The following is a 27,728-nucleotide window of genomic DNA, read 5'->3' on the forward strand; positions in this document are numbered from 1 at the left end:
TACAGCAGATTAAATTTCACACATAATAGGAGGTGAGGTTGTTCCTGGGGCTTCCCAAGTGGCTCAGTGGGTAAAGAATCTGCCTGCAATGCAGGAGACACAGGCAGACACGGGTTCAGTCCCCAGGTCAAGGAGATCCCCTGGAGGAGGACATGGCAACCCACTCCAATAATCTTGCCTGGAGGATTCCATGGACAGAGGAGCCTAGCAGTCTGCAGTCCATGGAATCACAAAGAGTCGAATATGACCAAGCATGCAGGCACACAGGAGGTTGTCCCTGCCTTTCATACTCATGAGAAGATCAGAACTGGGTGGGTCCCATCCTAAGAGATACACTGGCTTTGGAATCAAACAAACTTGGATTCTCTCATTTCCTAGTTGGGTAAGTGGTTTAGCTTTTCTGAGTCTTGGTTCATCTACAAAGCCAGGAGCATAGCATTTAGCTCATGAGCTGTAGTGAGGAGTAAATATGATAGTGGTTACAAACAACTTAGCCTCATGCTCTGTAGGCAGTAAGTCCTCAATCAGTGCTCCTTCTATTGTTGTTCTCATCCTATTCCTTCCCTTATGGATAGCTAGTTAGTTCTCTGAGCATCAAGCCAGACTAAGAAAGGGGGTGAGAACTGACTCCCAGCCAGAAAACAGCACACACAGCAACAGCTTCTACTCTGAGCACCCCTCCCCCATGGTAGCCCAATGGTGTCCCACCTTAATTCTGCAAGGTTATGGTATGGACTTATCCTTTCATGAGGTCATCTTTGAACAACTCAAGTAACCAAATGAGCACTGGCCTGTTGGTGGCTCTTCCTGTGTTCAGTTTCAGGACACATGGATGGAGTGCACATTGCATTCTTACATCAACCCTCACTCAATCCTCACAGGAAACCAAGGGATGAAGAACTATCCCTGTACATCACTGGGGAGAAAGCAGGAGCAGTGAAGGATTCGACTGAGGATAGACAGATGAGGGCTGCTCTTATGGGGCTAGGGCACCCAGAGCCTTCCTTCAAAGGTCTGGACAAACCTTCCTTAATGTCCCCTAATTGGGACCGTGTAAAAACAAAGAGGTGGCAAGGAGTGGGTTTCCTTACCCGAAGTCCCTACAGAGCACTGTCCCTCTGCTTGGCTTCCACCCACAGAGTACAGAGAGCCAGGGCCAGATGTGCCAAACGGTTTGTGGAGACTTGCAGTCAGGTGGCAGCTTCTCACAGCTAACTCAGGGCCTTGGAGCCCATGGGCTTGTAATTAATGGTGACAGTGGCTTCAGAAAACATTAGCGGTGTGCGCATGCGTGCTAAGTCTCCCCAGTAGTGTCTGACTCTGTGCGACCCTATGGACTACAGCCCGCCAGGCTCCTCTGTCCATGGGATACTCCAGGCAAGAATACTGAAGTGGGTTGCCATGCCCTCCTCCAGGGGATCTTCCTGACCCAGGGATTGAACCTGCATCTCTTATATCTCCTGCATTGGCAGGTAGGTTCTTTATCACAAGCACCACCCGGGAAACCCCTTAGCCCTGGGACTTGATCCAAATGCCTCTCATTTCTATAGTGAAAAATGAAAGTATAAGCTCAGTCGTGTCCAACTCTTTGTGACCCCACGGACTGTAGCCTGCCAGGTTCCTTTGTCCATAGAGTTCTCCAGGAAGAATACTGGAGTGAGTAGCCATTCTCTCCCTTCTCCAGGGGATCTTTCTGAACCTGGGATTGAATCTGGGGTCTCCTGCATTGCAGGCAGACTCTTCACTGTCTCATTTCTATAAAGGCCAGACTAATCTTGGAAGACAGTCTCTTAACTTTTCTTGCACCTTCTACACCCATTTCTCCCCTTCTATGCAGATAGGGTGAAATCTAGTTTCTGCTAGGAATCCGCATACCTGATTCTTGTCTGCAGGCCTCACAGTGGACACCAGTGATGTCCAGGGGCCTATCTATCAAGGCAGATCCCAGGCTCTTCTGTCTGAGGCCTGAGTCTGGGTGAGGTCATTTATTTACAACTCTACAGACCAATTGGCTGAGTGCCCCTTCCTATATGCCAATTTTCACAGAATAGGCCAGAAATGAAGGTGCTCTCTTATGCTCAGAGAGGTGTCTGTTCCAAAGCTGGGAAGTCTACAACAGCGCAGAGGCCCTGAATCTGACCATCAGAAAAAGTATGGTACTTCCATGGCCACTGAGACTGGAGTTGTGTGGCAAGAGGTTTGGGACAAAGTCATGCAGACCGGTGCCAAGCAGAGACGGGGTGCTCCATCTCCCTTAATTAAACCCAGGGACCAGGCCCTATAGCCACTGCACTGCTACATTTAGGGACTGAGAAGCTTTGCACAGAAAACCAAAGAACTTAAACAAGACAGGTTTCAATTGCAGGAAATTAGGATGACAGAGTGACACAGACCCAGATCAAAACCTCACCTTGGCCACTCTGAGCCTGTTTCCTCAGCAGAAAAATGAAGATAATAAATCAACAGACCTTGCTGGGTTACTTTATGGCCCAAACGAGAACACGTGTGCAAAGGGCTTGACACATGCTGGCACAAAGAGGGGTTCCAGACCTGGTGGTTATTAAATAACCCTTAGTATCTCAAAGGTCTATGTGCCAAGGCAGAACACTTTGGTGATTTAAGAGCTACTTGGTTTTATAATAGAAGGCGGTGTGTATAACTTTAAAGGTTTCACCAAGACAGGACTTGCTTGAGTGGATCATGGTGATGGAAGGTTCTGAGATGTTAGAGAAACAGTGCTCCTAAAACCGGGGCCTGGGATGCATAGAGCATACAAGGGGACACTTAGATAAAGACAGAGCAGTAAGTGAACAGCAGATTGTCCAGCGCTGCTGCTGAATAGCTATAAGATCTGGGGAAAGTTACCTAACTGCTCTGTGCCTCAGTTTCCTCATCAATAAAGTAGTTAAGAAAATTATTTACACTTATATATACATCAACATCACATTCAGAGTTTTTTTTTTTTTAAACAATATGGTATAAAATTGTGAATAAATTATCAACACCAAAAATTAACAGAGAGACCCCCATCCTCCAAAAAAAGGGAAATGTCTGGAAGGAAATATTAATAGTGGTTAACTCCTGGGTGGTATACAAGTGATTTTTACTCCTTTAAATTTTTGTGATTTAAAACTTATATCTAATGATCATTATTGTTTTTATAATCATTTAAAGTTATAGAAAAATAAAACAAAGTATAAACTAGATGTTGGGGGTGAAAAAAAATTCTAAGATGAAAATGGGCTTCCCTGATAGCTCAGTTGGTAAAGAATCCTCCTGCAATGCAGGAGACCCCAGTTCGATCCCTGGGTTGGGAAGATATGTTGGAGAAGGGATAGGCTACTCACTCTAGTATTCTTGGACTTCCCTTGTGGCTCAGCTGGTAAAGAATCCACCTGCAGTGCGGGAGACCTGGGTTCAATCCCTGGGTTGGGAAGATCCCCTGGAGAAGGGAAAGGCTACACTACCCATTTCCAGTATTCTGGCCTGAAGAATTCCATGGACTGTATAGCCCGTGGGGTCTCCAAGAATCGGACTGAGCAACTTTCACTTAGCAGTAAGATGAAAATGCCTACGGGACTACCTGGTGAGGCCTGCGGGTGGCGCTGCAGAGCTCTTGGTGGAAAGGCAGGCGTGTGTGCACCCTAGGTAGCTCAGGCCAGTTCCTCAGGCAGGAAAGCTGCTTCAGGGTTTTAAGGTTTCCTTCCCTTCCCCAGATCGTCCTTCCTCTGCCCCCAAGGAAGTCTAACTCTGTATTTTAATGTGAAATTTCCTATTGCTTAAGTGCAAGCTAATTCAAAGTTTTAAAACACAGTGTTCTGGCCAAGACAATAAATGTGTGGGCTGAATCCATTTCAACTAGTAGAGAAAATGAAAGAAGAAACAAAAGAGGGAAGGATAACACTTATTTTGCAAAAATAATATATCACTGGTATCCTTTAAACAGCAAGCTCCTCAGTTCAATAGAAATATGGTTTGGTTAAAAAAAAAAAAAGACAAGTACATATTTTTAGGAATTGCTAAAAATAAAGCATGCCTCTTTTTAGAAACTGATTACTACAGCAGAAGGACTGCTACATTTAAAACAATGCAGCCAAGATAATGTTGGCCTTCATCTGCCCTAAAACTCATCACTCTAGCGCCTCAGCCTGGGGGTTGCTGTGGGACACAGAGACTTTGTGACTTCAGCAACTCATAATCTCGGGGGCTTTCTCCAGGGGAAGAGCCCTCCTGGATTAGATCCATCTGCTCACACAATCTGCACACTGTTGCCTGTGCGTACAATGGGGTCAATTCACATTTCTCAAGCTAAGGCTACTGCACACCCCAGGCTAGGACACAGACCCTCCCCACGGGGCTCAAAGCCTCTCCATAAACAGCAGGACTGCCTCTTACCTTGGTGGCCTTCAGTTTCCATTCATACTGATTCCGTTCATTTTCCAACTCTTCCACCTTGATTTTGAGGTGCCGGAGCTCCTGCAGTAACTCCTAGACGAGTGAGCAAGACAGAGTTCTGATGGTTAAAGAGCAGGGTGTTGCCAGGATCTACAACCCTGCATAATAAGCACATGCACAGAGGATGACGCCAAGGCAGGAGCCACCACATCAGGCTCCGCACTGCGGCTGGCTCCGATCTTTAAAGATGGCCGGTCCTTGCTTCAGGAAGAGCTGTGTGCCCGTTACAAAACAAAGGCCTGGAGTTTCAGACATAAGGAAGAGAACATTTTTTCTTTTAGAACCTGTTCCCCTCCACCTTTCTAGCATCTGCATTCCCTGTAGGGGGTACCCAAACCATGCACACACGTGTAAAGGACAGGAGAGGTAGGGTTTGAGAGCAAGAGAAACAGAGATGCAAAAAAACAAACAAAAACAAGGCAGCTTCTTATAGACAAAGGGACAGGAAGCGTGCTAAGTGGGAGCATCTCTCTGCCTGGGGAGTCGAGGAGCCTAAAGGGAGGGTCAGGGAGGGAGTGACAAGCCAGGAGGATAGAATCAAATACTGCAAGGACAAATGCTCAAGTGTGAAATGTAAAGGCTGGCCTGGGTGTTCTAGCTCAGAGGAGGGAGTTGGCTTGAAGAAAGGAGGAAGAGGGGAGGCGTCTAGGGAGAGGGCCGACAGGAAGCATGAAGGCAGACAGCCTGTTGGGCTGGAGCAGAGGATGGACAGCTTTCAGTGGGAATTGAGGCCAGAAGATAAGGTAGGGCCTTACTGTAAAGGCTGTTGGATGAGAATATAAAGAATTCTGAAGCCATTCTTTAGATCATATTATAGGAAGCCACTGAAGGTTGCTGAGTGGGAAGGTGACATTTAAACAACTTGCTGACGGTGGAGCTGGAAATCAGGCCTGTTATCTTCTGACCCCAGGGCCCCTGCTTTCCACAGTACCCCTTAGTACAGACACCACTGAGCACCCTTGTCCCAAACCTAGGGTCCTTTAACAGACAAATGGTCCTGTTGACTGGTTTCATTCAGAAAAATTAGCATAAAAGTGATTACGTCCATAGACTTTCTGAACTCCAGACTCATGTAACTTTCCACTTAACATCTCCACATGGATGGCATCTAGGCCTCTTCCAACTGTCATGGCCCAAGCGGAACTCTCAGTTCCCCCTTTTAGATATCCCTGTCTCACTAAATGGCATCTCCGTCTTGTGTCAGAAACCCAGGATCCCTCCTTGGCATCTCTTTGGTCTTTCCCCTCCACATACGTAATCTACAGAGCCTTGTAAATTCTACCTTCAAGGAAACTGCCTGAGTCTCTTGTTTAACTCCAACTCCACTGTGGCTACTCTGATCCAGCAGTCAGTGCTGACAGCCTGGACAGTCTCTCTGCTGGCTGGTCCTCTGTTGTCTTGCCCTTCTTGAATCCACTGGCCCCATGGCATCCAGAGAACAATACGATTGAAGCACAAGTCTGAACCTGGCCTTCCCTGCTCTTCAAAGGTCATGAAATTTAACCCGTGACCAACACAGCTGGGCCTGTCCCTGCGCCCTGACTCTTGTATTACTAGCTCTCCCCAGTCTACTCCAGCCACACCCGTACTTGTTAGTTCCATCTGACTTGGGCCCTTGCACCTGCAGCCCCCTCAGTCTGGAGTTGTCTGCCAGGTTAATCCCTGCCCATCCTTGAGACTGCCTTGAGCAAAGCTATCCCAACCTCCACACTTCCTCAGATCTCCCTTCTATACTCTTGTGGTATCCGTATCATCTTTTACATCATTTGCAATTAAACATTTACCGGTGTGACTGCTAGTGGCTAGTTATCCTCCTATATTGTGAACTCCATGAGCTTTGCTAACCTCTGGCACATAGTCAAGTATGCATTATTTCTTGATGAATGAACACATGCAACTCAAGCCATCTATTAACTGGCCTGGAGCTCTTTGCATTCTGAGACAATCCACCGGAAAGTGACATCGCTTCCACTTGAACTGTGTAGGTTTTACTAAGATTTTTTTTTTTTTTAACTAAGATTTTTTTACTAAAAATCTTTACTACGATTTTTTTTATAACTGAGGTGAACATTTGCTGCTGCCCTTAAAAAAAAAAAAATGTCTTCCAAGCTAAGATTATTGCCTCCTTGATCTGCAACATTAGACTTTAAGGCCTGTTGTGACTTGTAGCAGATCCAAGATCATTTTCTGAGTCCAGCTGGGCTTGAGGGGGATGCCAAGCCTGCTGACGGCCGAGCCCAAAGTGTGCAGGTCACTGCTGAGGAGCGGCCATTATGGGGACACCGAGCAGGACCATCTCCAGGCTTGGTGACCTCTCGGGCCCAGCCTCTTCCTTCTCAGCTATTTGTTGCCCATCATGAGCTATTAGCACTGGTGCCACTCTCATTTCTCCCCCAAGTCTTTCTGGGGTGACCCGCTCTCCATGGGGCCAGCACCTTGTCAGAGCTCCCCTTTCCAAATCTGCACCTCATCTTGACTCTCATGCCCAAGTCAGAGTAGAGATTTTCAACACGTCTCATAGTTGAATATAACATCAGGGCAACTCCTACAGATGTGGCTATCGTGACCCTGACCTGCCGGCCCTCTTCAGTAGGGAGCACTGGGGGCACAGGATCGTGACCCTGACCTTCCGGCCCTCTTCAGTAGGGAGCACTGGGGGCGCAGGATCGTGACCCTGACCTTCCGGCCCTCTTCAGTAGGGAGCACTGGGGGCACAGGTCATGGCTGTGCAGCTGCCATCACTAAACACTGGTGACACCAGTATGAGGGGTCAAGTCCAGAATCCCAGTCGGATACACTCCACAGGCCCAGAGGTGGTGAGATCCCGCCAATGTGATCACGTGGGAGACTTTCCCCCAGAAACTGAGAGGATGACGGTTGTCAAGTATACGGAAACTTGTGTTCTAGTTTCTCACTGGGGATAAATCCCTTTAAATATAAACTTGAAAAGATTCTTTCATGATGCTATTTTTTTCTTAAATTAAAAAAAAAAAGAAATCACGTGAGACCAAACTTCATTTAATCTCCCAGCCCAGGAGGAAGAGCTGGTGTTTGAGTCAGACCTGGGAAAGGAACTCCTGAAGCTTCCTTTTATACCAATGCCCCATCGATTGGGGCACCTGACACAGCTCACTCCCAGCCCTGAGGCAGATAAGTCCAGTCGCTGTCAGAGGGCTGGCCTCTCCTGCTCAGATGCTGCTGGGGGAGTGTCACAGAGCTCAGCTCACGTCCCCCAAGGGGAGTCCCAAGCTCTGCCCAGAGGTGACTGCAGATCCATGTTAAGCTAGCGCACACGGTTCTGGTTAGGAGATACCCCGGTCCCTCCACCATGAGATGCCCCACACACACATGCGCCCATATACTTAAGCGTGGTGCCTACAGGTGACCCCTCCCCGTGGGCACAGTCCTGGCCGCAGGGCTGGGGCCGGGCCGCACCGTCGCCGGCCGCCACCTCCTCAGGGTAGTCCCTACTGAGAGAGAGGCGCTGTTGCATCTGCCTGTGGATGTCCAGCTGCAGCCTACACATCTGCTCCTGCAGCTCACTGATCACATTCAGAACCGACTGTAGGAAGGAAGAGAGAGGAGAAAAAAGCACTCAGCGTCAGTCTGCACTCACACGCGGAACTCCCTGGGAAAGCAGACCAGAAGGACGGAAGTGTGCGGCAGGGCACCCGGGGGTCACTGTCCACGACCACCTGCTCTCTTCACAGGAACCAAAAGATGCGGTGTTTTCCCTCACCTGCCCCATCCGCAGGCCTGTGTTGCAATTTGAACAACCCCCCACCAATGCCTTCGTGCCATACTGGGGGCCATCATTACCTGTCCGGGTCCGAGATGCAGAGTCCAGCAACAGCAGAGATGGGCGTACATGTGGACACACCCCTTCTACACACACCAACTCCTTCCCCAAACATGCCAACACCTGAGTACCAGGGACATGCAGCACACAACATGTTCACAGGGCCCCAACCCTAAGCACTCCCTCACGCCCAACACCACAGCTGACTCCTCTGAAGCCTCAAGAACATTTTGGCCTTTTATGTCAACTTCAGAAAAATACCGCAACTTTTAGAATTCATACCTACTTAGTTCTGAATCTCTTGCACTAGAAGCTCCACAGGGCTTGCCTTTATCTACTCCACAGACATTTATCGGCATTCTTCAGGGACCCAAGGCCACAGCAAGCAGTGGCACTCATGGGTGAGTGAGGAGAAACACATAAATCAAAATCACAAATGGTTATAAGTGCTATGCCAGGAAGACGGCGGGGCTTTCAGAGAGTGGTGAGGGACTAATTCTGCCTGGGTCAGGTCAGAGATGGGACGAGTCTCAGTGATGTCAAGTAAGCACATTCTAGACCCCTCACCTGGGTGGGGGTAAAGGAGACGAGGAGTCAGGGACTGGGTGGTATGGTAGATGACAGTACGGCTCACATCAACAAGATACCCAAGAGGCTGGGGAAGCTGTGGGCAGAGTGAAGGAGATGGCTGGCAATAGATCTAAACAGAGCGCAGGGTGGTCAGGGTGGCAGCCAATCACAGTGGTTAGCCCCTTTCTGCCCACATTTACTGATGTTCTAAGCATCGTGCTGAGGGATCTGCCCCCTGGTACCTGCCCAGGCATGCAACGTTTTCCATCCCCAGTAGAAACTGTGTTTTCTTTAAAAAGAAAAGCTCCTCCCCGCTAACCTTGTTGGGTCCAGGTGGCAGCTTGGGGTTGAGAGGACACTGGGCTTGGGCCCTACGCCAGCCACTCCACTTGACCCTGGGGAGCTGTGCAGCAGGCACGGTGTTGTAAGCGGGCCCCTGGCCTCCTGGCCACTCTGCCCTGGAGCCAGCTCACCTAAATCAGCCTGGAGATGGCCCCACCCTGTCTTCACCCAGAATCAGCATCAGTAAGGTGGGCCGCCCTTGACTCAGCTGACTTTGGTAAAGAGCTTGCATGGTGCCTGGCACACAGGAGCCTTCAATAAATGGGAGTTCACTTTCCCCCAATGCTTCTCCTTTTGCCACCAAGTACTTGACCCGTAAGGAATGAAGGAGAGAAACTGGGAGAGCAATCAAAAACATCTCAAGGTCACAGGACATAGTGAAGGCCCACGTGACATTGATCACTGACAACAAAAGCCCAGGCATGCTTCCCATACTGGCCACTCTTCCAGAACCTTTAGTCTTTCCTAGTCACTGGCCCTGCCGGTCATCAGACCTGCTCTTCTCTCGCTTATGTAAGTTTCAAGAACTTTGCTGCCCTCACTCTTCTCTTGTTCCCTTCATTGGTATCTCTCTCAAGTGAGGGGTCTAGACCCACTGACCCTGATTTTCATCACCTCATCCCCACCTCAGTCTCCAGGCAAATGAGCTGGAGCTCTGTCTCCACCACACAAGGGGTCAGTGTCCGCCTCCTGGTCAGATCCACACATGTGTTCTCTGTCCTCAAGCTATGTGGCTCCCTCTTTTTACTCCTTACCTTCAGCAACTCTGAACTACTCAGGTTCTTCTGGCCTCTCTTTACTCTTTTTCTGCCAACTTATCCATCACTCCAGCCTGTGGGTCTTCATGAATCCCAATGTCAACTGACTCGTTTAGTTTTTATTTGGCTTCCTGTCATCACAACTTCAAGTCCTTCTATTTCAGCATCCAAATTATGGACTAAAAGTGCTCACCAGGCAGGAGGACTAAGAGCAGATGACATGACCCTCTACAAAAAAATCTTCCTAGCGGGAATCTTAAGGCACTATTCATTATCATTTGGGTACCAATAAGATGCTTGCTCCTTGGAAGAAAAGTTATGACCAACCTAGACAGCTTATTAAAAAGCAGAGGCATTACTTTGCCAACAAATCTCCATCTAGTCAAAGCTATGGTTTCTCCAGTAGTCATGTATGGATGTGAGAGTTGGAAAGCTGAGCACCGAAGAATTGATGCTTTTGAACTGTGGTGTTGGAGAAGACTCTTGAGAGTCCCTTGGACAGCAAGGACACCCAACCAGTCCATCCTAAAGGAAATAAGTACTGAATATTCATTGGAAAGACTAATGCTGAAGCTGAAGCTCCAATACTTTGACCACCTGATGTAAAGAACTGACTCATTTGAAAAGACCCCGATGCTGGGAAAGATTGAAAGTGGGAGAAGGGGACGAAAGAAGATGAGATGGTTGGATGGCATCACCGACTCAATGGACATGAGTTTGAGTGAACTCTGGGAGTTGGTGATGGACAGGGAGGCCTGGGGTGCTGCAGTCCATGGGGTCGCAAAGAGTCGAACACGACTGAGCAACTGAACTGGTGCCTATTTTGTCATTCATCCTAAATTCCTATATCTTATCCACAAGACTATCCCAAGCAGTGTTTCCACATGTGATGCCTCACTAAAGTGGGCATTTTCCAGGCCTAATGCTGCAAGATGTACTCCTGGCGAAACCAGTGAGTCCCAACAGACATGACTCAGTCTTAAGAGACACAGACCCCTACTTAGTCTTCTAGCTTCTCACAAACCATCACAGGGTTGACTTCAAACTCAGCAGAATGAAATTTGTATAACCCTTCTTTCTTTGCCATTTTGGAAAAAATGGAGGAGAAAATGGTTACTTCCAGTTTTTCAACAACTCACTGATTTCTCAGATTCCTTAAAATTCACTCACAGCAAGCACCTGTGAGAAGCATCAGCAGAACCAAGCCCATTCTTTCTCTGACCTTCTCGTTGAGCGTGTAACTTTAAAGGGCAATCTCCCTATTGCCCTCAGCACTGTCCCTTTGAGTGGGGTTTGCCTTTCCTGATTACTGTTCATACAGGTGCACTTTTATTTGTCTTTTCGACCTTTTGTACAAGCCCCTTTGAAAACTAGTTTCTCTCAAGGTATCTCTAAGCTTCTCCTTTTTATTGGTATTATTTGTGAGGTTACACAGTCAGAAATAATTATATTTCTAAGTAGTTCAATCTTTTTGAGTCATCTCTTCTTTGTCTGAACTTTCAAAGGTAAGCTTTACCCAAGTCTACAGTGCATGGCAGTCTATGGTGAGTTTCCCCTCCTCCACTGTCATGAATTCTCAAAATAGCAATGGCCACTCACTCCCAAGATACTCTTCACTTCTACTTCATAAACTAGTTTCTAGCTTTGCTTTAGCTTTAGAGCCAGAGTGGGAGTTTTCCTGGTTTATCTACATTCAGGGCAGAAACTAAAAACAAGAGGGTAGGGAAGAAACAAAAACAAAAAGCAGCCTTTCGATACTTAGGTGTTTAGCTGAAGGAATCTTTTGAAACTAAAAGTGTGAGTTGCTCAGTCGTGTCCGACTCTTTGAAACCCTGTGGACTGTAGCCCGCTAGGCTCCTCTGTTCATGAGATTTCCCAAGCAAGAATGCTGGAGTGCATTGCCATTCCTTTCTCCAGGGAATCTTCCCAACCTAGAGACTGAATGTGGTTGTCCTGCATTGCAGGCAGATTCTTTACTGTCTGAGCCACTAGGGAAGCCTGGAGTAGTCTTTTTAGGAACTCTCCAAATTGCCACTCCCTCCCATTCCTGTCCCTTGTCTGCCTCCATCAGTCTGGGGACCTGTATTAGGAGTGCACCTATTTTCCTCCTCTGCTTCCTGTAACCACGTGATGCAGCCCAGCAATTCTGAACACTCTCCTCTCAACCTCCTATCCATGTGGCAGTGCTGCTCTCCAGTGTGTGCCTCCTCAGGCCTGCCACTTCAGTATACTTTAAAATCCTTATTTTCAGAGTTAGCCTCTCTCTTCTCTCAAGAGGTCTGTCTCTCTCCCATTCGGTGGAGCCTTTTGTCGCAGTGTTTCCGTTCTTGGGCCTCATGTCATGAAGTCCAGGTGACATTTATGAGGTTCTAATCACTGCTCTGTAATCTCAGCTCATTTTATTTATTCCTCATGCTTTGCTAACCATCAAATTTCTTTTTTTTTAATGGCCCTTTTCTGTGTGAGACTACTGGGCAGCTCCCATAATCAGTCTTTCCTATGCTACCCTACCTGTTAAACTTGTTCACAGTTTTACTTAGCTGTTTTTCTCCCTTACTTCATGCTCAGTTTAGGACCATCCTGGCACTTGGACACATCAGGGCGGGAATACCACCTCCACACCTGTCAAAAGGTCAAATGCATGTACCCTTCGACCCTTCAATTTCACTTCAATATCTTCACACATTTACAAATTTATTCACAACAGCATTACTTATAAGAGCAAACACTTGGAAACAAATGTCCACCCAAAAAGAGAGAAATGGCTAAATGAGGGTAGAGAGTGGAATAATATATAAACATAAATATAAGTGAGGAAAAAAATAATTTAATGTGCTTGATATGAAACAAACTCTGACTGCTCATTAAAAAAGAGAAAGATCTAAAGTAATGTGTATCTGTGCAAAAATGAGGAAAATAATTAATCCACCTAAATTTGCTTATCCGTACATAGGATAACTCTGAAGGATACAAAACAAACCGACAACACTGGCGCCTGCCTGCTGGCCGGGGAACAGCCATGGGAGAAGAGATTTCGCTGCGTATACCTTTCTGAACTCTTAACTTATATGAGTTGTTGGAGTATATTTCCTATACAAATAAAAATGAGTAAATAAAATAAAATACATAAAATAAAAACAAGAATAGTAAAACTCTAAGTCAGGCTAGTGCCTCTCCGAACACACACAATGATCCCAGCCTTTGCTCTGTACTCCAAGTCCATCATTCTGATTGCCCCAGTTCAGAAATTAGAACCCTTCCTTTCCAAAGTCCCACCAATAGGAAGAAAGTGAGCATGACAGCAGCATCTGTGCTATAAGATATTCCATTTTCTGCCAGGAAATCCTCGAGACTGCTTCTGGTTCTCTTTGTGATATTCCTGACCCATCGGGCTGACTCCATTTCCCAGCACACGCCGGGTCCCTGGTCCCCTTTTGGAAGGCTGCTCTGGTCCTACACACAGCTGCAGGCCTCGCTGCATACCCAGTGCTGGAAGCCAGATGCCCTTCTCCAAGGAAGATCTCTCCAAGGGCCATGACTTTGATAGGTGCGCCACCCAGAGGTTTTCCTTTGTCTCTGGATCGCTTTCTTTCATGTCCCATCCTCCTAATTGTGGTATCACTTTTCGCACTGGTCGCTTTTCCTATCATCCTACTTTTCAGGCATAAACCTAACAGACCCAAACATGGGTTCCCTGAAATGACCCAGAATCACGGCAAAAGGCTCAGAAGAAAAGGTACAGTAAACAGGAAACCCAGTATTCACCCATGTCTCACAAGGGTCACCAGTGACTCCTGAGTGAGCTGGCTGTCAGGATTGTATTCGTCTAACAGGAAACCTACACCTCAAAGTCCTCGGGTTTATATATGAATATTTGTAATCACTTCGATACTGACTATAGGGCAGCAGGATACTGGCTTAGGATAAATCCTGAGCTACACAGAGAAAGTTTGTTCAGATCTGGCTACCTCAAAAGAAAAAAAGAAAAAAGTCTTGCCTCTTTCAAACTGTAAGCAATCAGCTGAACCTTAGGCTAAGTGCATTCACTAGAAAAACAGCAGCAGCACAGGATGAGAAGCAACATTCCCTTTAATCATGCTCCTACGCCCTCAGTGACCTGAGCTGGCCAAACATCTCACACAAAACAAACCTTCACACACAGGACAATAGTGCAGCTTAAGCAGCCCTCTGCATGGCTCTGAGCCTCAGATGCTCCAGAGAGTTACAGACAGGAGTGTTGGGTCTCAACATACCAGCAAAGATCCTGTTCAATTACAAGAATGAGAAAGTTGTTTCAGGTCAGGGGGCTGGTCACTGAATATCACAAGTTTCAACGGCCTGAAAAACTCCTCCACGTGGAAGGAAACCTAATGTTTGTACTAGCAGCTGGGAAGGGCTGTTATCTGGTAGAACTGAGGCCAGGGGCTTAGGGCTTATGGTACCCCATACATGAACAGCCTAATGGAAAACAAAAACTCAGACTGAAAAATAATCCTTCAGAAAAGAAAAAATAAAGCAAACAGTAAAATGACGGCATCAGTGGTACTCGGCCTAGAAGTGGGGGCTCCCCTTCCTTATCCAGAAGGGAGCTGAACTGATCCAGCTCAGTGCTAACCCAGCATTCTGCTGCCATGAACTCACTCTAAGGCCCACGCACACACACCCATATGTGGGCCCACACCCACCACAGTGACTGGTTCAGAACAAAGCACTTGAGCCAAATTAGCCCAATGAGATGCAATCCTGGGGAACTTTGAAAGAGAGACTCTCTCTATGCACTATGCCACTATAGTAGGCTCTAAGGCTACCTTTGGCCGCTTTCGTCACACGTGGGAGAGCCTTCCTGAGAATAAGGCTGGTGTGCATGCTCATTCGTGTCTGACTCTTTGTGACACCATGGACTGTAGCCCGCCAGGCTCCTCTGTCCACAGAATTTTCCAGGCAAGAACACTGGAGCAGGTTGCCATTTCCTTCTCCAGGGGATCTTCCTAACCCAGGGATCTAACCGGCATCTCTTATGCCTCATGCACTGGCAGGTGGATTCTTTACCACTGAGCCATCTGGGAAGCCAAGAACAAGGATGGAACAGAACCAAATGAGACATTAAACCTGATTTCTAATGACATGGTGAAGCCAACTGGATCTAGTGAGATCAGCTTTTAAAACCCTAGACTGTTCCAGTTGTGTGACTTAATAGTCCCCCCTCTTTCCTTTCTTTTTCTTCCTTCTTTCCGTGGTTTTGGTCTCTATGATTTTAAGTCTTCCGCCCCCAAGCCTAAATGTATATTCACATGTCTTGAAATATTGGTAAAAGAACTCTACATCTGGAGAAAATCCAGTTGCTTCTCTCTGAACATCGAAGAAGTATAGTCTATTCAATTGACATTTCACACAGATAAGCTTTCAGTCTGTGTGAACTCTGCAGTAGGTCAATAATGTAGCTAGGTCTACATTTCCATTTCTTGCATGCTCAACAACACAATCAGTAGTAACTAATAAAAGCTTGCTATCCAGCACTATGCTAAGGACTATACATACACATGATGTCCTTCCTTCCTCAGAACAACTGAGCAAATAGCAAGTATTACTAATCTCCATTTCACAGAAGAAGAAACAGAGGTTTGGGGGGGCAGGGTTCAATTACTTTTCTAAGATCACAGAGCTACTGAGTAGCTGAGCTTGGATTACAGCCAAGAGATCTGATTCAAGAGCGTGCACTCTTAATCCCCAGAAGATAGTGTCCTCAGCTTAATGGAGATAAATTTTCTTTTGGCAACTATACCTCTTACTAATGAGTGTGTTCTCAAAAGCAACACAAGGAATATGCCCCACATATTAGCAGTGTCTCCATTGCCAGCATTTACCCAGTAAACACAAATGTGCCCGGTTTCAGGGGACAATGATGTTTGTGCTTAATTGAAAGGAACAATGTCCATTTTTAGATTTTTAGATATGCCTGAATGGAAGCAAGGATGCCAGATCATACAATAGAGACTTAACTTTCATTATTTTTTTTTCTGATTTTATAACACAATTACCCATTTTACAGATAAAGAAATGGAAGTTCAGAGAGATTAAGTAGTTAACTTGCTGAAATTCAAAGAGGTATTAATCAGTTAGGTCAGTTAATTGAGCCAAGGCATTTCTAACCCTAAAGGCTACTCTTCTTGTCACATCTCACAATGCCACATCTCAGAATGCAAAGTATACAAACGGAGAGGCTTGTGGGTAGAGACACACAGAAGGTGGTTATATTAAGCTAAAGCAGACTGCTCTGAGCTCTGAGCCTGAACTTTATTCAAAACATTTATCCAAAAAACAAAAAAAAAAACAACTATCTGGCATGCTCCAGTCAATGGCGTATGAAGCCTGAGAAAACATAAACCAAAACAAGTCACAGGAAAACATTCTTTAAGAGAAAGCCTGTTTACAGGCTCATCCACAGGAGCCATCAGGAGAAAAAACACACAAAATCTAGGGGCTGCAACTGGGTCACTGAAATGCATATTAAAGAATGTCTCCAGGCTCCATGAACAATGACAGTGGCCATCCCAGCACATGGTCATCTCTCGCAGGAGACCTCTTATGTCCCTCTGAGTCTTGTCTGCTCCTTTCCATTCTTGCCAGCAGCCTGAGGGAGGATAAAGCCTAGAGCCAAAACAGGGTGGTTTGGGCACTGCTGAAATCTGCAGCCACAGCAAAACCCGATAACTTGATTAACAGATCACTGAGTCTCCAATGCATAGATGTTTCTGGCACTCAGTGGCTGTCAGGCTTGGGGTTGACCAGATGGCCTGAGGCCACATTAGGATAGCTTCCCCTGATCTGAGCTTAGGGCAGTATGGGTCCTCCCCAGAATGTGGTTTATCGCACTCACCTCTGCTTTTTTCTGCTTCTCCTCCTGCTCTTTCTGTTCCTTCTCCATGCCCACCAGCTTGAGCTTCAGCTCAGACACTTCGGTCATCAGATTGAGCTTCTGGGTCTCAAGAGATGTACGACTTAGTAGCTCCTGCAGGCAAAAACAGATCTCAAAATCATAAACCTCCACGGCAGTAGGAACAACTGTAACTCCATTCATAGCACATAAGGCAGTCTCTACATTGTACATTGAAACTGTTACATGTGAGTCACACTTCTCTCTGGGACAGGCCTGTGTTGATGGTGGGTCACTCAGGGATTGCACAGTCCCTGATCCTATCCTCTGTGCTCTGAGAGTCAATGTGAGCTACGTTTCTTAAGAAAACACATTTGTCCATAGAAACCATTATTCATTATGTCCAGGTTAGAGAAAAATAGATGGGTTGGCTCAGAGAACAAAATTTATCCATGTCTATTTTTAAAGCAAAGGCAGCAGATTCTCTGCACCAAAATAAACAAACAAAAAACAAGCTGATGTTAAATATATATGTTTCAAAACCAAAGTCTCCATATCATCTCCTGGGCTTAGTTCAATATTCAGCCCAGTCTTCCACACATCTCACTGTAAGACCTCACTGCAATGAACTTAGAAGGGAGCTAGGACATAAAGCAGATCTTCAGTGATTATTTACTGAATGGTTATAGTATAATCTTCTGTGATATGTATCTTTCCTAGTAGTCCTGCCAAGCCTAAAACAGTAGCAGACAACAACCTGCCATTAATGCATGCACTTAATAAGCATAAATAAGATGAAAAACAAAGGTGATAGGTGAAACACCTGCTCAGCACTACTAGGAATTATGAAGGATCTCAAAAGCCAGGTGGACTTCCCATAGTTCAGGGGTAACATTTCTCCATGGGCAAAAAGGCAATGTTCCATGAAATCCCAAATCCTGCCACCCAACAGACACTGGACACACAAGTCCGGGCAAGGAGACTATGATATGGTCCTCAGAGGCCCTAGGAAGGTAACCCCTGACGTGAGCAGGTGGAAAGGACATCCTGCCATGGTCTGAACTTTCTGTGTCATCTTAAGCAACCCAACCCTAGTACAAGAATGGTGATATTAACAATCTGACCCTACAGCCACAATTTCATGTGTTCTGAACCGTCTTCAACTCATAAAACCAAACCACACGAGACACAGATTTCAACTTGGACAAGATGATTTCCTAGGCCAAAGGCCGTCAGTATCGCTGAAATCCAGGCTACAAACCATCCATTTGCTAACCTGAGGGAGTAAGTATCTAGAACCCAAAGAATTCAGCAAAATGAGCTTTTCACTAGGCTGAGGCGGCCAGCTCTTCCTGAGCCAGCCAGATGTGAAGCTGGCTTACAGGGCAAAGGTGGGGCTGCTTTGTCATGAGGAGTTAGCCAGATAAGGGAGCCCAGTGTTGAGAGCAGGGGTGGGTGGACACAGATTTACTGAGTACCTCCTCTGTGCTCAACACTGCTGGGTGCTTTACATACATTGTCTCAATAAACCCCCACCCCAGGGACTAGGCAGTCAACATTATCATCCCTATTTCAAGATGAAGAAACAGGCCCAAGATTTATTGGTCCTTTCATTTACTTGAGGCAGTTTGCAAATAGACAATTCAAGTTAAAAAATAAGTTGTAAAAATTAAAGCAGGTAAGGAAAGAAGATGAAGCCAGAGTGATTTTTGGCATAAAACTCAGACCCTAAAGTTCTATTCTTTATTGGTGATCAATATTATCTATATTGATGCTTTTGAACTGGGGTGTTGGAGAAGACTCTTGAGAGTCCCTTGGACTGCAAGGAGATCCAACCAGTCCATCCTAAAGGAAATGAGTCCTGAAGATTCATTGAAGGACTGATCCTGAAGCTGAAACTCCAATACTTTGGCCACCTGATGCGAACAGCTGACTCATTGGAAAAGACCCTGATGATGGGAAAGACTGAAGGCAGGAGGAGAAGGGGACGACAGAGGATGAGATGGTTGGATGGCATCACTGACCTGATGGACATGAGTTTGAGTAAACTCCGGGAGTTGGTGATGGACAGGGATGCCTGGTGTGCTGCAGTCCATGGGGTCGCAAAGAGTCGGACATGACTGAGAGACTGAACTGAAAGTTCTATTCACAGCTAGAGGTTGAGTACAATGAGTGCAAAAGGAAAAAGGGATGATTCTAGAACTCCAGGTCCATAGGATAATAACAATTGCTTTGGAGTGCTGAGAACTGAAAAAATTTTCTTCCATGAGACTTCAATCATTTGTTCAACTATCAGATGCCAAGGCCTAGGGACAGGAGAGTTAAAAAACACAGCTCCTGTGGAGTGCTTGAGTCTTTTAAGATGGTATTTATGCAGTCATCTATTGTCTAGTGGTCAAGATATAAGACAATATCCTGACCTAGATATTGACCCAATATACAATATCTTGACCCAATCCTACCAAGACAGGTGGGATTCAAAAAAGCTTCAGAAGGCATCTCTCTTGAAGATAAGAATCTACTCTGCTTCCTTTACTGCCAGAATCCCTCTGGCTATTTTAACTGCCAGGTTGTAACTGGTCATACCAATGTTAAAGTTGACCAAGATAATGTTCAAATTGGTTGCATTAAAGTTCCAATAGCATTCCAATTGATAATACCAGGGCTCTGATTGGTCATACTAACCTTCCAAGTGGACACTTCAATTAGACACACCAACGTCTTAATTAGAAACCTGGAGTTGCTTAATTTCACTTAGCCTACTGTTAGTAAAACTTCTACCTACTATCTCCTAGCTTGCATCTATTAGCATGTGCTTCCCCCTTTCATTATCATCACCCCAGTCTTTGTCATTAATATTGAGAAGTACCATCCTACTCCCTGAACTCAAAATCAGCCTTCGCCAGTCTTATCCCAGCCCAGCTCCACCTCCTCATCTCCAGGCCCAGCAGTCTCCAGCCATTGTTGTGTACTACAACCCCTATCCTAGTTACCATGTGTGTGCTTAGTCACCCAGTCATGTACGACCCTCTACAACCTCATGGACTACAGCCCGCCAGGCTCCTCTGTCCATGGGATTCTCCAGGCAAGAATACTGGAGTGGGTATCCATTCCTTTCTCCTGGAGATCTTCCCAACCCAGGGACTGAACCTGGGTCTCCTGCATTACAGGCAGATTCTTTACCATCTACTACCTGACCCTCATCTTGATCCAGAATGTATGTGTTTTGCTTCTAAAATCTTCAACTCTGAAATTCTCTTCTCTAGCCACAATCCTCTGACCTTTCAACTAGCACTTTTACTTACTCAAAATATCTTTAATTTCAACTTCTGTGGCTACCAGTTACTTAATAACTCCCTATTTTCCTAGTTTATCAACTTCCTTTATGCAGTATTTGCCTCCATAGCCGCCGTACACCTTAAGGCTTATCATTTCCCTTGTACCATTTCTGCACCAGAAATTTCTCCCTCCAACTCATTCTTGCCCCTAGGTCTGAAGTGTGTTTGCTTCACCAGTGCCCAGTCCGTGCCAAACCTCAAAGACTTTTGCCTATGTTTCTACTCCCCACGGCCTGAAAACTGCTGGTAAAAGTCACTTAATGATGCCAATTTGTTTCCACACAAATTTACTCTATCTAATTACAGCTGATGTTCCAACACTGCCTGGCAAAACTTGTATTCATCTTTGGCTGGTTTCTTTCAGAGATTGTTCCAAATCTTTTCCATTCTCTTTGAGCTCTAAACCCCACCCTATTCCCCTCTTCTCCTCAAATAACCTCTCCTCATATTTACTGAAAAGATTTTTAAAGATCATCTGATCAGTCATTGAACTTACATCCTTCTGTTTCAAAGTTTCCTGGAATCATCCCTCATTTCTCTCTCTTGAATCATGTCTAAGAGAAAGCAAGCCCACACCTCCTTTCTGAGGCTAACCTGACACGACTGAATGCAACCGTCAGAACCTCTGTGAGGTTCTACCATCTTAAGAACTGTTCCCGGGTTTGACAGAAAACAACAAAATTCTGTAAAGCAATTATCTTTCAATTAAAAAATAAATAAAAAAAAAAAAAAAAAAAAATAAGAACTGCTCCCGAGCCCAGTAAGTTTCCAGGTTGCACAGTAAAAGCATATGTTAAAAGATACATAGATTCCAGAGTTTTCTTCTGAATTGCCCCACCTGACCCACCTTCCTGTGGCTGAACAGTCCTCCACGCCATCCTCACTCAGCTTGAACGAAGACTCAGGTTACTCCCTGGTTAATCAGTAGTAGCGTTGGGCTTTGTTCTCAGTCCTAGTCCTGTTTCTCCCTCTAGCTGGTAGAGCAGAGTGAAGCCTGCTCACATGGACCTGGGCCCTCCCTCACCTCTGTACTGCCTTAGAGGAAGTTCCCACCAAGTCTGGGCTACCCTAGGGTAGGGCCATTAATCATCCGATCTGACAGGCATTTAATCTCTCCCTCACCATCAGCTTCCATCCCTCAGGCTATAAACATGATCAAATTTCTGACATTTGAAAGAACCTTCCCTCTTGACCTCCTTCAACTCCAGCGACCACCATCAGCTCCCTAGCTCTTGGACTGGGCAGGCATGCTCTGTGTGTGGTGTGAGTGGAACACTGGCTCTCTTTCTCTCTCCACTCCCTTCTTCCCCTCTCAGCCAAGCCCTGAACAGAATAATCTACTCTTGCTGCCTCTTCCTCATCTTTCTGTTACTTTTCAAGAAAACATGTGCATGCCGGCAACTCGGCTTCTGCCTTCAGCGGGCAGAACACAGAAACCATCCTGGCTCCGGGGACCAATGCCCACACTTTCACTTCTCAGCTCTCAACTCACTGACTCACCCTGAATCCTCTCATCAGTATAACCCCATCCTCCCTTTCCATTTCCCTGACCTTTTTTTCTTTTTCCTGTCCTTTGTTAGCTTCTTTTATCCTGGTTACCCTTTAAGAATGACATTCTTGGATCCTGAGCGCCCATCCCCAAGACTGGAGTGATTTCTGGATCCAGCCTCTTTGTCTAGAAGGTTGGGCACCTACTCAGACCCACAGGGTGGGATCCTGCTGGGATCTATCCCAACCACACAGCTACTATAATGGGTGGGGGTGGGGGCAGTATAAGCAGGCAGGGGGCTGGAGATGAGAGGCAACAGTTTCATAACGTCTGTTCTCCTGATTGTTTCAAGGCTGCCTGTATAAATGAGAGAAGGCAGGGGATAAATAGAGGGTGGTATGAGACGAGGGTGGTTTGTGTTTCTTTCTATGAAGGGCCATGAAACTGGATAATGAAACTTTAGGAAAACCAATGAATAAAATTATCACCCACCCCCCTCACTTCACCACTATCAGTAATCTCTTCCAGAAGGGCAAATACATCTCCTTTCTTAGAGATGAAAAAAAAAAAAGCTTCCCTCTCAGAGCAAACGGTCATTTCCTTTTTCCAAAGCTCAGAGTCTAAGTGGGGCTGATAAAAAGAGCTTGCCTTTCAACTAGGCTCTCCTTAAAGGGCCACATCTTGAAGCAATTACCTCCATCTTTAAGTGTGGAACCTGACCCAGGGAGTTACTGGCCAATGATGGAGGGCTGTAGCCAGACTGGCAACCTGAAACCAGAATGAGAGTACGGGCCACGGAAAGACTTGAAAGGAAAAATGTGTCCCTTTGCCCTTTGAGGTAAGAGACCAAGGCCTTGCCGGGAAGTCTCTTTCAGGGAGAGGGGCTCGTACTCAAGCTGGATTTGACTCAGTCCCCACTAACTAAATCATCTCCCTGAACCTCAGACCCTTTACTTTATCTGTAAAAAGGGACAAAGCACCTACTTCACATTGTGGTCTGGAGATTCAACAGCAAATGAGATAAACCTGAGGAAAGCAGTTATCTGCCTCATGAATCTCCCAAGGGGAGTTTTAGGGAATAACTGGCAAATCCCTGTTTTCTTCACTCATGACTCAAGTGCCCTTGTCTCCCTTGACAGATTTGTGTTCCCACAGGAGCATGTGCATAGCTCTGTTTAATGTCTTCTGAGGCAGAAATACCTTCCTTAAGGTGCTCTTTAGGAATTTATGAACTGGGTGCTGATGACGCTTTGTTGTGTTCACACATCTGGTCACACTGGTCCCTCACTCGACTCACGGGCTGGAGCTGAGCCTAGGTCCTGCACTCTCCTGGCCATTATGCGATGGTCCAGTTTTTACAAAACTGGAAGAACTGTACTACAGCTCTAAGAGGTGGGCAGAGCAGAGTCCACACTGTCATCCTCATTCTCTATAAATAAGAACATAGGTTCACTGACTTATCCAGATCAATCTCAAGTGTTAAATCTGCAGAAAGTCATGTCTGCAGACTCCAAATCCCCTCCATTTGTCATTCTCCACCCCTTACTTTCCCTGGTTGGCTCAGAGGGTAGAGAATCTGCCTGCAGATTCCTGCCTGCAGGAAACCTGGGTTCGATCCCTGGGTTAAATTTCATTTAAATCAGTTGCATGGCAACCCACTCCGGTATTCTTGCCTGGAGAATCCCCATGGACATGGGAGCCTGGTGGGCTACAGTCCGTGGGGTCACAAAGAGTTGGACATGACTAAGTGACTAAGCATAGCACACACCTCACCTAAAAGGCAGCCAACACAAATGAGGTTACCTGATGCCTGGAGCTCCAGGTCAGGTAGGAGGACTGAAATAGAGCCAGGAGTCCTTCCCAGTTTCTCCAAAGCTGGACTGTGTCTTCCAAGGAGCTCTGCAGCCTTTCCTCCTCCCACCTTGGATTCCTTATCCTTTCTTCTTCTTGGCACTAAACATGGCTTCTGTTCTTGACATTGATTACATCTGCTGACAGCCAGTCTCTGGAAAGTACTCCCTTTGGCTGCCAGCTCTGTATGAAAGCTCTTCTCCACTGAACACACTGGCTTCTTCCCTGAAATCATCACCCTCTGGAGAAGGGTCAGCAATCAGAGGCAGAGGAACCTCCCAGAGGACCAACGGAGGCTGCTCTAGAAAAAGCCACCAGGGACTTCAGGACCTGCTTAAGGAACCAAGGGGCAAATCTCAGCCCTGTGGGCTCCATATTCAGATCAGTGAAAATAGACTTAGGCTGTGGCCCTTTGAAGACCCACTTGTACATTTCCTGGGAAATGTCTCTTCCTAATGGGGAAGGTTCCCTGGGGAATCTAGACATGCTCAATGAGCCAGAGACCATACCAGAGTAGGTGTTACCACAGCCAGTCCTAAGGGGTACTTATGGATGCTCTGTTCCCACCCTATGTTCTGCAACAGACTACAGATAAGAAGTATTTTGCCCTCAAACGTATCCATAATCTATGTGTATCTCATGTAGCCCTGTCTCTGTGCTGATTCTGTTTGGTCCTGGTTCACTTGTCTATCCCTATAGGTCTTCATGCTCTCCCTTTCTGGAGACCAGATGGTTAAGTGTGTAGAAGAAAACAGATGAGAGCTAAGAGATCAGTAGTCATGTGCAGATGTGAGAGTTGGACCATAAAGGAGGTTGAGTGATGAAAAATTGATACTTTCAATTTGTGGTGCTGGAGAGAGTCCCTGGACAGCAAGGAGATCAAACTAGTCAATCTTAAAGGAAATCAACCCTGAATATTCACTGGAAGGACTGATGCTGAAGCTGAAGCTCCAATACTTTGGCCACCTGATGGGAAGAGCTGACTCATTGGAAAAGACCCTGATGCTAGGAAAGATTGAGCACAGGAGAAGAAGGGGATAACAGAGGATGAGATAGTTGGATGGCATCAGCAACTCAATGAACATGAGTTTGAGGAAACCCTGGGAGATAATAAAGGACAGGGAAGCCTGGCATGCTGCAGTTTATGGGGTCATAAGGAACTAGACACAACTTAGTGACTGAACAACAACAAAGAGATCAGCACTTAGGAGAGGGGGCAGGCCAAACCAGGCTGAGGGGGTCCTTGGCTCACAAGTTGGGTGTGAAACTAAATTCCTCTCTCTTGGGGTCCTGGAGGGAAGCTGACATTGGTCAGGAGAACAGTTGTGGGGAGAGACAGCACAGTGGGGTTTGGAGCCCATGGATGCACAGGGTTTGGGTTATGTGGTTGAGTATGAGTTTCCTTAAGTCTACCCTGCCTCAACAGTGGTCTTCCAGCTGGCCCAAGGGGCCAAGTCTGGAATCAAGATCAGAGGTCCATGGGCCAGGTTTAGCCTGATGGTAAATATTGTGTGGTTCAAACTTTTTTTCTTTTTCCCATTGGTTGCCATTAAATTGGTTGCCAATTTTTTTTTTTTTTAAACACATTATTGGGAATTTTTACAGACACTAATACCTGTTGCAGCTGATTTGTTATGTTAGTGAATAATATTGAAACACCCCAGTCAACAGCATTCAGGTAACAAAAGACATATTAATATGTCTCTGGTCAGTAAGATGTTAAAATAGAAAGACTAATCTTTAAATCCTTATATGTGAATTCCCAGCTTCTTGTGAAAACTGGAATATCTAGCAATACTGGGCATCCACGGGCGGTCAGCTGCCACTTCAGACAGGATGTGTGCAAAGGGCAGGGCTGCTAGGAACGCATCCCCAAGGGAAGCAGTGTCCCTGTGCAGTCAGCAGGCCCCATGCTCCTTCAGAGCTCCTGGGCCTCTAACAGGAGGCCAGGTTGGCTCAGACAAGATTGGTCTCGAGGGCTGGCAGAAAGAGGCAATTGTTTGTGTCCATTTTCTGCCTCATTGACATGAGTCATGCCTGCTTCTACCATGAGCCCGGGGCCCAGGATATCACAGTCAGATCAAGCAAGTCTCTGCCTGTCCCCAATTAAGAGGACACTTATGTACACACTCCAAGCTATAGATGGCATTACATCAGCACTGTGGTGCAAGAATAAAGCAACTTTTCAAACAGCATCAAGCAGATTTCCGAGAAGCATTAGCACATGCAGAACATTCAACGTGGGACTTAGAGCTGGCAACCCAACCATCTCCAGTTCAGGCACCACCAAGCCCAGCAAACGTGAGTGGGAGCGATGCCTCAGAGTTCCCATAAGAACTGAACTCAGAATCCTCCAGGAGAGGAGTGGAGTAGCACACTGCTTTCATTTCACCCTTGAAGGCTGAGAGAACATGGTCAAAGTTATGGGCGTAAAAATAACTTGGTTAAGTTCAGGAAGATCTTTCAACCCCAGAGGGAGCCAATAAGAGCTACTACCCTCCAAAATCTACCAAGCCAAGACATCCACCTATGGTACATGCAAACCACTGACTGCCACCGCACCCACAGCACACAAGAAAGAGGATTTAGAATATAAACACAATGAAAGGGGTAGTTGAACTTACGAGTTTTTTAAAGTCTAAAATCCTAACTTCTCTGGTGGTCCAGTGGCTAAGAATCTGCCTGCTAACGCAGGGGACAAGGGTTTGATCCCTGGTCTGGGAAGATTCCACATGCCACAGGGCAACTAAGCCCGTGCGCCACAACTACTGAGTCTGCGCGCTACAGCCTGTGCTGTGCAACAAGAGGAGCCACCGCAACGCGGAGCCTGAGCACCACAGCTAATGAGTAGCCTCTGTTCGCTGCAACCAGAGAAAGCCCTTGTGCACCAATGAAGACCCAGCACAGCCAAAAATGAAAAACAATAATTTTTTTTAAACATCTAAAATCCAGTCTATGGGATAATGCTTAGGAGGACAAGGCAACCTCCCTGAGGTGGGGCTGGGAGCCAACATTGAACTTCTTGGTACAGAGACTCAACAAGGAAGCAGAAACGTTGTCATGAGAGGGGCATGGGGGGCCCTGGAAGAGCAGAAGGACGGTGGTCAGAAAGCTCAGGTACCACAATGGACCATTTTTTGACCTCTGATTATGTGATTGGTTGCTCACCAGGCACGACTTTCCTGAAACATTAACCTTTTGCCATTTTTCTGACACGTTCCTTTCCACATGCAAGTTTTCCTGGTCTACGTCTGTCTAGGTTCTTTTTTTTTTTTTTTAACAGCATTCCGTCATCTTCCTTCCTGGTGCTCGTCCCAGAACTGCACCTTCTGCCTTCTTGAAAATATAATCTAGTGGGTTGTCCTATGCACTCCTGTGAAAATGCTTTTCTGCTATTTGAGATTTTTCCACCAGGCTATTTTTTTTTTCCTGAGTCTTCAAAAGGAAGATTCAACTTTTAAAAAGAAAAAGAACTCCTATTGCTATTCAGATTTCCAGGGAATATGATGAGCAAGAGAAATGGCACACAATTTAAACAGAAAATCAAATGAAGCCAAGAACATGGTAACTTATTAATCAGCAGTGAAAGGATAAACTAAAAACAGTTTCAGAGCTGTTGGAACTAGTTTCTACAAAGACATTTGCATAAAAATACTGATTTTTTTTTTTTTAAAGTTCCTCAAATGCACTCAAAGCTAAGAAATACCTGGGAAATAAGACACTTATCCTGAGACCAGACGTTATAGTCAAAGCCTGTGTTCATTATTATTCTGTAGAGAAATAATTTGAATTTTATGCTGACCAGTAAAAAAAAAAGTTAGAACTTGAGGGAAAGGATTATAAGCAGTCTTCTAATTGAACCCACTCATTTTAAAAGACAGACTTTCATTCTTTAAATAACTAGTGAGCACATTTTATGCACCAGGTACTATACCAAGAGCTACAAAGTATACACACATAAACTTCAGTAATGGTTTATTTTTCAAAATAACTGAAATGCAAAAATAATGCAAGTTAAGGAAACCTATTAACTAGATATATCACATTAGTTCATAAAATACAACTTCTAATTAGCATCTCAACAGATTCTGAAAACACTTGACAAAAATTCAACACCTCTTCCTAAAAATTGTTGCTCATTATTACAATGGGGTCAGATTGTTCAGGAAGTCAATTAACTATAATATTTTACAAAAAAAAAAATCTTTTAAGTGATAGTAAAGACAACAACAGCAACATTTAAAAATGGAAA

General features: G+C 45.7%; 1 protein-coding gene across 10 annotated transcripts in view; it reads right to left on the minus strand.

Moving 5' to 3' along the window:
• The window catches only part of PPFIBP2 (PPFIA binding protein 2), a 157,225-nt gene that overhangs the window by 39,390 nt on the left and 90,107 nt on the right, over window positions 1–27,728 (minus strand). For 8 of the 10 annotated variants that reach the window (XM_055548753.1, XM_055548755.1, XM_055548756.1 and 5 more), the window contains 3 exons: window positions 16,802–16,933; window positions 7,835–8,017; window positions 4,396–4,488 (listed from right to left, as the gene is read on the minus strand). In XM_055548753.1, coding sequence (XP_055404728.1) covers window positions 4,396–4,488; window positions 7,835–8,017; window positions 16,802–16,933 — 408 coding nt within the window. Of the gene's footprint in view, window positions 1–4,395; window positions 4,489–7,834; window positions 8,018–16,801; window positions 16,934–20,983; window positions 21,651–27,728 lie in introns of those variants that run through there. The other 2 variants (XM_055548763.1, XM_055548758.1) reach the window with 2 other exon arrangements.

This window comes from Bubalus kerabau, chromosome 15 (genome assembly GCF_029407905.1).
Source record: "Bubalus kerabau isolate K-KA32 ecotype Philippines breed swamp buffalo chromosome 15, PCC_UOA_SB_1v2, whole genome shotgun sequence".
NCBI lineage: Eukaryota > Metazoa > Chordata > Mammalia > Artiodactyla > Bovidae > Bubalus > Bubalus kerabau.